The following is a 10,030-nucleotide window of genomic DNA, read 5'->3' on the forward strand; positions in this document are numbered from 1 at the left end:
GAAATTTCCTTCAGTTCTGTCACTTCAGCCAAGTTATCAGAAATAATCAAATACATGGAGCAGGTGGTAGAGAGAGGGGGCTGTCCGTTATCTTTCACTGCAACAACAAGGTTCTGTTTCATGCTGTCAGATTCAGAAATGTCCCTCTGTGTCCTGATCTCTCCACTGTGGACACCAATAGTGAAAAGTCCTGGATCAGTAGATGAAACTATTTGATAGGACAGCCAGGCGTTCTGTCCAGAGTCTGCGTCCACTGCTATCACTTTGGACACCAGAGAACCTCCGTGTGCAGCTTTAGGAACTAACTCAGTCATGAAGGAGTTTCTATCTGAGGAGGGATACAATATCTGAGGAGAGTTGTCATTCACATCTGATATAAATACACTGACAGTCACGTTGCTGCTCAGTGGAGGAGAACCGTTGTCTCTGGCCATGACGTTGACTTTAAAGTTCTTAAACTGTTCATAGTCAAATGACCTCACAGCGTGGATCACACCTGTGTCTCCGTTAACTGACAGGTAGGAGGAGACTGAGGCACCGTTCACTTCACCAGGTAACAGAGAATAAATCACTGTACCGTTCTGTCTCCAGTCAGGGTCTCGAGCAGTAACTGAACATAAAGTGGAGCCAGGTTTGTTATTTTCAGTCACATATGCGCTGTAGGACTGTTCCTCAAACACAGGTGGGTTGTCGTTGATGTCAGCTACAGATAAGTGAACAGTTTTAGAGGAGGACAGAGGAGGAGAGCCCTCGTCAGTAGCACTGATTGTAATGTTGTAATCAGACACTAGTTCACGGTCCAGTTGTCCTGTGGTCACCAGAGAATAATAGTTTTTAATGGAAGGAACTAGTTTAAAGGGAACATTTTGCTGGACTGAGCAATGGATCTGTCCGTTTGTGTCAGAATCTCGGTCTTGAACGTTAATAATGCCTACCTCTGTACCAGGAAATATATTCTCAAGTATGGGGTTCATTAAGGACTTCATGTAAATAACTGGAGCATTATCATTAACATCAGTGATATCAATCACCAGTTTGGAGTCAGAGGAAAGTCCATAACCATCTTTGGCATCAATGCGCATTTCATATTTTGAATTACTCTCATAATCAAGAGATCCTATCACTTTAATTTCTCCAGTTTTAGTATCAAGTGAGAAAATCTTCTTGGCTCTCTCTGAAATACGGCTAAATTCATATGTGACTTCTCCATTGATTCCCTCATCTGCGTCACTGGCACTCACTGTAATAACAACTGTATCAACGGCAGCGTTTTCAGGTATACTGGCCTTGTAGGTGGCCTGGTCAAACACCGGTGCGTTGTCATTAGCATCCAGCACAGTTACGTGTATATTAGCAGTTCCAGATCTCTGTGGATTACCACCATCAACTGCAATCAACATTAAATGCAAATCATGCTCCTTTTCACGGTCCAGCTCTTTGTCTAAAAGCAATTCTACGCTCTTGGAACCGTCGTTGTTGTCTCGAATCGATAAAACAAAGTGTTCATTTGACTGCAAAATGTAGTCTTTCACTGTATTCTGACCAACGTCCACGTCGTGCGCTTCACTTACGCGATATTTCGCTCCTTTGTCGGCTGACTCTCTAATTTCCAGGTTAACTGTCTCCTTCGGGAAAATAGGCGAGTTATCATTTACATCCTGGATGAGGAGTGAAATGCGGTGAAGCTCCAGAGGGCTTTCTAGGACCAACTCGAATTTAACCATGCAGGATATCTTGTCCCCACACAGCTCCTCCCTGTCGACCCGTGCCCTGACGACTAAATTCCCCGTTTTAAGATCAATTTCGCAGTAATGCTGGCTTACTTCCTCAGTATCAATACGAGCCTTGCGGGTGAAAAGATTCGATGCATCCAGACCCAGGTCCTTGGCGATATTTCCAACAATGAAACCGGGCCGACTTTCCTCCGGAACTGAATAGCTGAGGTCTGCAGTGGCGATTTGGAGAAAAAAAGCAAGACCGCAGACAAAACCGAACAGAGATATTCCTTTTAGATCCATTTTCAACCAGAAAATATTCATCATCACGGTGGTTTTCCTGTCACTGACGAACAGAAGGCGTTCAAAAAATATATGTTACGACGCTGCTACAGCTAAACCCTTGTTCTAATACTCTAATTGTTCCTATGGTGTGGGTGGAGATGTTGATCTAACATCTGTGAGTGAGCAGCGACCCCCAGAGTTTATTTGTCAAATTACAAATATAAAATCGTCTACTTCATGATTAAATGACGAGATACTCTTTGAACAAATTGCTTTAAAATTGATTAAACGGTTTATTGAGATTTTTTACTTTTCAGATTTAAATTACATTGAGGGCTCGTAAGATTTAGTTATGCTGTTCAATTTATATTATAACAACAACGTACATATTATCCACAAACGACGGTGGAACTTTCCTGACTCTTATCTCCTGGACAGTAGAACGACGAGGTTTTACGCAACAGATTAGTTTCCAAAATCAAGCCGCCCGACTAACGACTAAGTCATGTGTAATGTTATGTAAATGCGTTGAATACATGCATTATAATTTTTAAAGGATCACGATACAGAGTATTCTTTGAATGGATGGATTATGATTTTTAAAGGATCACGATACAGAGTATAAAAAAATATTATTCCTTTTGAATAACAATCACAAAGAAGTCAAATGTTATTTTCATTACAAAGTAAATTGATTTTTGACAAATGTGTCGAATAAAAATCTATGAATTAGATTTACAAATTCTAGCAAAATATTATATTCCTCCGTTAAGCAGCATGGTTGATAAATTAATCACAGCCGAAATGCTCAATGTATGAGTGTCGAGTAGATCAGCACCATGGACAGATACCTTGCAGATAAGACAACCGTGCGAAACCAACGTCAATTGTTCCATAAAACGACACGTTTATCTAACAACAGTGGAGGTGAATTCATTTACACTAAACATCAGGTTCCTATTTGGACAAATGCAAAATTGAAAACAAACAGACTACAACTGACCACAACTGTTCACTGTTAAATCTCAATAACAGCAGTCCGTTAAAAAGGCTTCTGAGGCATGTAGAACCTCTGCATATTTGTCAAAGATATGTGAGCTGTGTCCTGTTCCAGTTGATATGACGTATTCATCTAAATGTAAAGGGCAGTTTTAAATGAATGACCTCAATACAAGCTTAGGGCAGAGATGTGGGGAGTGTTTGAACTGATCCTACCTCTCCAGAGTCTTCCAGTTCCTCAAACGGATCAACAAAATCACTGGGACTTTTCCTCAGAGTCTGGTCAGCAGGCAGTGTGTTGTCATTGTATGACGTCACAAACTTAAAGTCACTGGTTCTAGAACCTGTTGTCAGGTAGGCGTCATAATTGTAGGTGCTGCGTAAAGTTCCTGTGCCGTCAACATCTGAGTAATTAGGAGGAAGATAAGCGCTGGGGATGGCGACTGCTCCATCAAACAACAGTCTGGGTTTGTTTCTGCGACAGAACCTCACACCCAGGACGATGATGATGAAGGTCAAGAAGAAGGTGGACACAGAGACCAGTGCAATGATCAGGTAAGATGTCAACTTTGAATTATCATCGTGAGAAAGTTCCTTCAGTTCTGTCACTTCAGCCAAGTTATCAGAAATAATCAAATACATGGAGCAGGTGGCAGAGAGAGGGGGCTGTCCGTTATCTTTCACTGCAACAACAAGGTTCTGTTTCATGCTGTCAGATTCAGAAATGTCCCTCTGTGTCCTGATCTCTCCACTGTGGACACCAATAGTGAAAAGTCCTGGATCAGTAGATGAAACTATTTGATAGGACAGCCAGGCGTTCTGTCCAGAGTCTGCGTCCACTGCTATCACTTTGGACACCAGAGAACCTCCGTGTGCAGCTTTAGGAACTAACTCTGTCATGAAGGAGTTTCTATCTGAGGAGGGATACAATATCTGAGGAGAGTTGTCATTCACATCTGATATAAATACACTGACAGTCACGTTGCTGCTCAGTGGAGGAGAACCGTTGTCTCTGGCCATGACGTTGACTTTAAAGTTCTTAAACTGTTCATAGTCAAATGACCTCACAGCGTGGATCACACCTGTGTCTCCGTTAACTGACAGGTAGGAGGAGACTGAGGCACCGTTCACTTCACCAGGTAACAGAGAATAAATCACTGTACCGTTCTGTCTCCAGTCAGGGTCTCGAGCAGTAACTGAACATAAAGTGGAGCCAGGTTTGTTATTTTCAGTCACATATGCGCTGTAGGACTGTTCCTCAAACACAGGTGGGTTGTCGTTGATGTCAGCTACAGATAAGTGAACAGTTTTAGAGGAGGACAGAGGAGGAGAGCCCTCGTCAGTAGCACTGATTGTAATGTTGTAATCAGACACTAGTTCACGGTCCAGTTGTCCTGTGGTCACCAGAGAATAATAGTTTTTAATGGAAGGAACTAGTTTAAATGGAACATTTTGATTAACTGAGCAGCGGATCTGCCCATTTGCGTCAGAATCTCGGTCTTGAACGTTAATGATGCCCACCTCTGTACCAGGTACTAAATTCTCTAGTATGGGGCTAATCATAGATTTTATGTAAATAACTGGAGCATTATCATTAACATCAGTGATATCAATCACCAGTTTGGAGTCAGAGGAAAGTCCATAACCATCCTTAGCGTTGATGCGCATTTCATATTTTGAATTACTCTCATAATCAAGAGATCCTATCACTTTAATTTCTCCAGTTTTAGTATCCAGTGAGAAAATCTTCTTGGCTCTCTCTGAAATACGGCTAAATTCATATGTGACTTCTCCATTGATTCCCTCATCTGCGTCACTGGCACTCACTGTAATAACAACTGTATCAACGGCAGCGTTTTCAGGTATACTGGCCTTGTAGGTGGCCTGGTCAAACACCGGTGCGTTGTCATTAGCATCCAGCACAGTTACGTGTATATTAGCAGTTCCAGATTTCTGTGGATTACCACCATCGACTGCAAATAACGTGAATTCTAAACTTTGCTCCTTTTCACGGTCCAGTTCTTTGTCTAAGACCAAGTCTATGATCTTATTCCCATCTGTGTCGTCTTGTACCGACAAGACAAAATGTTCATTTTGTTCGACACTATATTGTTTGACTGTATTTTGGCCGATGTCTGCGTCGTGTGCCTCACTTACACGATATCGAGCCCCTTTGAAGGCGGACTCGCTGATTTCCAACTTAATCACATCTTTCGGGAAGATTGGTGAATTGTCATTGATGTCCTGGACTAAAAGCGAAATGCGGTGAAGCTCCAATGGGCTCTCGAGGACCAACTCAAATTTAAGCATACAGGAAATTTTCTCCGCACAAAGCTCCTCTCTGTCGATCCGTTCTCTGACGACCAAGTCCCCGGTTTTAAGATCTATAGCACAGTAGTGCTGGTATATTTCCTCTGTATCAATGCGGGCTTTACGAGAGGATAGCTTTGCTGCATCCAACCCGAGGACCTGGGCGATATTTCCAACAATGGATCCTGGCCTCGTCTCCTCCGGAATCGAAAAGCTGAGGTCTGCAGCCGACGTATAAAGAATAACAGCCAAACAGTAAACAAAGATCTGCAACGAATTCTCTTTGTGGCCCATTTTCCTCCACAGTTCTGGTGTAGACACGGTCCTTTAGTCCAGTCACCGATGCAACCAAGACGAAATAGTCAAAATTATGATACGTCCTTCCCACAATAACGTCGGGTACGTTTCTATTCTTCAACTGTCCCTTTACTGTGGGTGGAGAACTGAATTTCAAATCTGCGGGTGAACAGCGACGCCCTGAGTCCTTTTGCAATATTGCATAGAAATTAAATTAAATAAATAACACGACCAGCTAATGAAAAAGTATGGGTTACGTTCCAAAGACTAAACATGTGCAGATTTTTATTTTATTTTTCTGTGATCAACATAGAGGACACTCATTCGATGCGATTATTTTGATTTGATTTAAAATAACAGTGGTTAAAATATGCAGTGTAGAAATTTTTCAATTTGCTTTAACATAATTTTTTAATCGTGTTTCTCGAAGATAAAATAAATTGAATTAACAAATATTCTACCTTTGCAACTTTAAATAGATTTATAATAACATTAATATTAACCTTATCAGGCATAATTTTCAAAGTTTAGTGAAACTTTAATAACATTAGGAAAACCACAATTATACAGTTCACTACAAGTGACTATGCTGCAACTATAACGATCATAATCGACGCTAAAACGTGGTCTACCTGACAACGACTTATATTCTGAGTTATATATTTAAATCGTAGCTGGTGAATAAAAATGTAATTTCTACTACTTAATATAGATATGCAGCTTGACTAAAAACATTATACTGTTTCGTTCTTGGTGCATTTTTCAGCCAATTAGAAAGATGAAGTATAAGATATAATTGGAGAAAAATTACGAAAAATAAATTCATGTCGAAAACCAAAACGTTTCACTTGTGTAAAAAAAAAAAAAGACAATTGAAAATTGTGTCGTTATACACGTGTTCCTTCTATAGAGTAAAAATAACAACTTGCCACTACTTCCCATCAGCAACAACACAGTCTTTTTAAATGCGTAAAAATATGGGGCAAAGAAAAAGAAAATAATTACGTGCCTCATAAAAAGATTTTAAAGAACAGCCTACCTCCACGGAGGCCTCGAAATCCTCAAATGGGTCAACAAAGTCAGAGGGACTTTTCCTCAGAGTCTGGTCAGCTGGCAGTGTGTTGTCGTTGTATGATGTCACAAACTTAAAGTCACTGGTTCTAGAACCTGTTGTCAGGTAGGCGTCATAATTGTAGGTGCTGCGTAAAGTTCCTGTGCCGTCAACATCTGAGTAATTAGGAGGAAGATAAGCGCTGGGGATGGCGACTGCTCCATCAAACAACAGTCTGGGTTTGTTTCTGCGACAGAACCTCACACCCAGGACGATGATGATGAAGGTCAAGAAGAAGGTGGACACAGACACCAGTGCAATGATCAGGTAAAAAGTCAGTTTCGAATTAGTTCCGTCATTAGAAATGTCTTTAAGTTCCGTCACTTCAGCCAAGTTATCAGAAATAATCAAATACATGGAGCAGGTGGCAGAGAGAGGGGGCTGTCCGTTATCTTTCACTGCAACAACAAGGTTCTGTTTCATGCTGTCAGATTCAGAAATGTCCCTCTGTGTCCTGATCTCTCCACTGTGGACACCAATAGTGAAAAGTCCTGGATCAGTAGATGAAACTATTTGATAGGACAGCCAGGCGTTCTGTCCAGAGTCTGCGTCCACTGCTATCACTTTGGACACCAGAGAACCTCCGTGTGCAGCTTTAGGAACTAACTCAGTCATGAAGGAGTTTCTATCTGAGGAGGGATACAATATCTGAGGAGAGTTGTCATTCACATCTGATATAAATACACTGACAGTCACGTTGCTGCTCAGTGGAGGAGAACCGTTGTCTCTGGCCATGACGTTGACTTTAAAGTTCTTAAACTGTTCATAGTCAAATGACCTCACAGCGTGGATCACACCTGTGTCTCCGTTAACTGACAGGTAGGAGGAGACTGAGGCACCGTTCACTTCACCAGGTAACAGAGAATAAATCACTGTACCGTTCTGTCTCCAGTCAGGGTCTCGAGCAGTAACTGAACATAAAGTGGAGCCAGGTTTGTTATTTTCAGTCACATATGCGCTGTAGGACTGTTCCTCAAACACAGGTGGGTTGTCGTTGATGTCAGCTACAGATAAGTGAACAGTTTTAGAGGAGGACAGAGGAGGAGAGCCCTCGTCAGTAGCACTGATTGTAATGTTGTAATCAGACACTAGTTCACGGTCCAGTTGTCCTGTGGTCACCAGGGAATAATAGTTTTTAATAGAAGGAACTAATTTAAAGGGAACTTTCTGGTGAATAGAGCAGCTGACCTGTCCGTTTTTACCAGAATCTCTGTCCTGAACATTAATGATGCCCACCTCTGTACCAGGTGACACGTTCTCAGGTATGGGGTTAGTCAGAGACTTTACGTATATAACTGGAGCATTATCGTTTAAATCAGTCACATCTATAATAACTTTAGCATACGACGTTAGTCCCAATCCGTCTTTAGCTTCAATAGGAATCGCAAAAGAACTCTTTTCTTCGTAGTCAGTCTGTCCGGTTACAGTTATTTTTCCTATTTTAGGATCAATTGAAAAAACATTCACATCATTTTCAGACAAGTGGCCAATATCATACGTCACCTCTCCATTTACTCCTTCGTCTGCATCACTAGCACTTACAACAACAACTACAGTACCAGGCAGTGAGTTTTCGGCCACACTGGCTTTATAAATGCCCTGACTGAACACTGGGGCGTTATCATTAGCATCCAGTACAGTGACGTGTATGACTGCAGTGCCTGATCTCTGAGGAGAGCCTCCATCTAAAGCTGTCAGCAGCAAATTCATCTCCTTCTGTTTCTCTCGATCAAGTTTTTTATCTAAAACAAGTTCAACATTATTATTTTGAACTGCAAGAATAAAATTGTCGTTCTTTTGTAGGATGTATCTCTGAACAGCATTTTGACCTAAATCAGCGTCATGGGCCTCCTCGATGGAGAAGCGAGAACCTTTTTCTGCGGACTCACTTATTTCCATTTCAATCAAATTTTTTCTGAATGTTGGCGAATTGTCATTTATATCTTGAATATGAAGAGTCACACGATGAAGCTCCAAAGGGTTTTCTAAGACCAGGTCCAATTTTAACAAACACGACGGTTTCTTGTCACAAAGGCTTTCTCTGTCAATTCGTTCTGATGTGATCAGTTCACCGGTGTTCAGACTAACGTCACAGTACTGCTTTTGTGTACCTTCAAAATCAACACGGGGCTTTCGGTACGATATTGTTGTAACGTCAATGCCGAGATCCTTTGCTACATTTCCTATCACATATCCACGCCTCTGTTCCTCAGAAATTGTGTAACTCGGGTCTCCATTAACGAGGTCCAGCGGCAGGAGGAAGAAAACAAAACAGAAGACCAGATGAAGCGAATACAATCCTTTGTTCCCCATGTCCCCTTCAAAAATGTTTATGTTCTAAAAAACAGTAAACCTGGAGAATATTCCTTTATTCCTCCACGAATAATCCGAAATTCTGAACAGCGGAACAGACAAAAAAAGCAGTATTCACAAAGTCCGTTGTCTGAGCCTAAAAGGCTTTTATGGCAGCCACGGTGGGTGGAGATGCCTGAGCCGCCGTTGTGTTAGACCACAGCGGCACCAAGAGTCTGTTTTTAAGCCGTGCAACACTTTTAAAATACCGGCCACATGCTGGATGGTAGTCTTTAAAAAAGGTATTAACAGAGATTTTGAGGCTCGGATGTAATTTTTGTCTACATGTCCGATGACATTGACAAAACCCTAAAACCAGTTGTTGGCGGAGCACCATCAAAATTAAAAGCTGGACGCCATGAGAAATATAAAATTATTAGTTTATTATACATAGCGTGGAAAGTCAGTAGGCTAAGGCAAATCAGGATTGTTGTATATTTCCCACATTAACTACCTGCTGGTGTGTGTACTGCATAAAAAAAAAAAAAAAAACCGTAAATGAGAATGGTATTACCGGCAAAAAAAGTAGATAAAAGGGGATTCAGCTGCAATTTCAGAACCATGGACAGAGACAAGTGGGCAACCTCTCAGAGGATTGCTAACAAATATTAAATTATGGCCAATATTGTGTCCCCAATCAGGGCACTGGCCAAATAAAAAGAAAAACAAAAACGTTTTTCATACTGAGAGTCAGTGAAGAGCAGAGGCGGGACTAGCAACTATCAAAGACAAAGTACCTCAACAGGTATAAATAGATGATTTGTGTTCGTCATAAATCACACATGCACACAAACACACAACAGGATATTTCAACTTATAATCGTAATTAAAATTCAAATGTTTTGCAGGAGACAATGTTTCCTCGTGGAACTACGAGGGGGAAAATATTTAAATAATCAAAACAGTCTAACAAAACGCACAGCGAGAAAGTGAATCAGGAAAAATATATATTAACAAAAAA

The 10,030-nt window shown here is 41.1% G+C and overlaps 4 protein-coding genes across 4 annotated transcripts in view; all 4 read right to left on the reverse strand.

Annotated features, from left to right (window-relative positions):
- Positions 1-5: 5 nt before the first annotated feature.
- On the reverse strand, positions 6-2,568 carry LOC107989575 (protocadherin gamma-A11-like; the record flags this gene model as incomplete). The annotated part of the gene is made up of 1 exon (XM_025063463.1): positions 6-2,568. A coding segment is annotated over exon 1 (2,037 nt), but the record flags the coding sequence as incomplete, so codon positions are not given.
- A 16-nt stretch (positions 2,569-2,584) lies between these two features.
- On the reverse strand, positions 2,585-6,073 carry LOC103390878 (protocadherin gamma-A11-like). Its single transcript, XM_017039152.2, has one exon. The coding sequence runs from the start codon at positions 5,601-5,603 to the stop codon at positions 3,177-3,179; it is 2,427 nt and encodes an 808-aa protein (XP_016894641.1). The 5' UTR covers positions 5,604-6,073; the 3' UTR covers positions 2,585-3,176.
- Positions 6,074-6,219: 146 nt separating this feature from the next.
- LOC112488240 (putative protocadherin beta-18) lies at positions 6,220-9,358 on the reverse strand. The gene has a single exon (XM_025063459.1). The coding sequence runs from the start codon at positions 9,028-9,030 to the stop codon at positions 6,568-6,570; it is 2,463 nt and encodes an 820-aa protein (XP_024919227.1). The 5' UTR covers positions 9,031-9,358; the 3' UTR covers positions 6,220-6,567.
- LOC103390879 (protocadherin gamma-B7-like) overlaps positions 9,086-10,030 on the reverse strand; it is a 3,815-nt gene continuing 2,870 nt past the window's right edge. Inside the window, exon 2 of the mRNA XM_025063352.1 lies at positions 9,086-9,112. Within this exon, the coding sequence (XP_024919120.1) occupies positions 9,086-9,112 (27 nt within the window). The remainder of the gene's footprint in view (positions 9,113-10,030) is intronic.

Source organism: Cynoglossus semilaevis, chromosome 15, assembly GCF_000523025.1.
Source record: "Cynoglossus semilaevis isolate Cse_v1.0 chromosome 15, Cse_v1.0, whole genome shotgun sequence".
In the NCBI taxonomy this organism is placed as follows: Eukaryota; Metazoa; Chordata; class Actinopteri; order Pleuronectiformes; family Cynoglossidae; genus Cynoglossus; species Cynoglossus semilaevis.

Bases quoted from the DNA above. Each gene is read 5' to 3' on its own strand.
- LOC103390878 (XM_017039152.2), bottom strand. From the start codon at position 5,603: ATGGGCCACAAAGAGAATTCGTTGCAGATCTTTGTTTACTGTTTGGCT.
- LOC112488240 (XM_025063459.1), bottom strand. From the start codon at position 9,030: ATGGGGAACAAAGGATTGTATTCGCTTCATCTGGTCTTCTGTTTTGTT.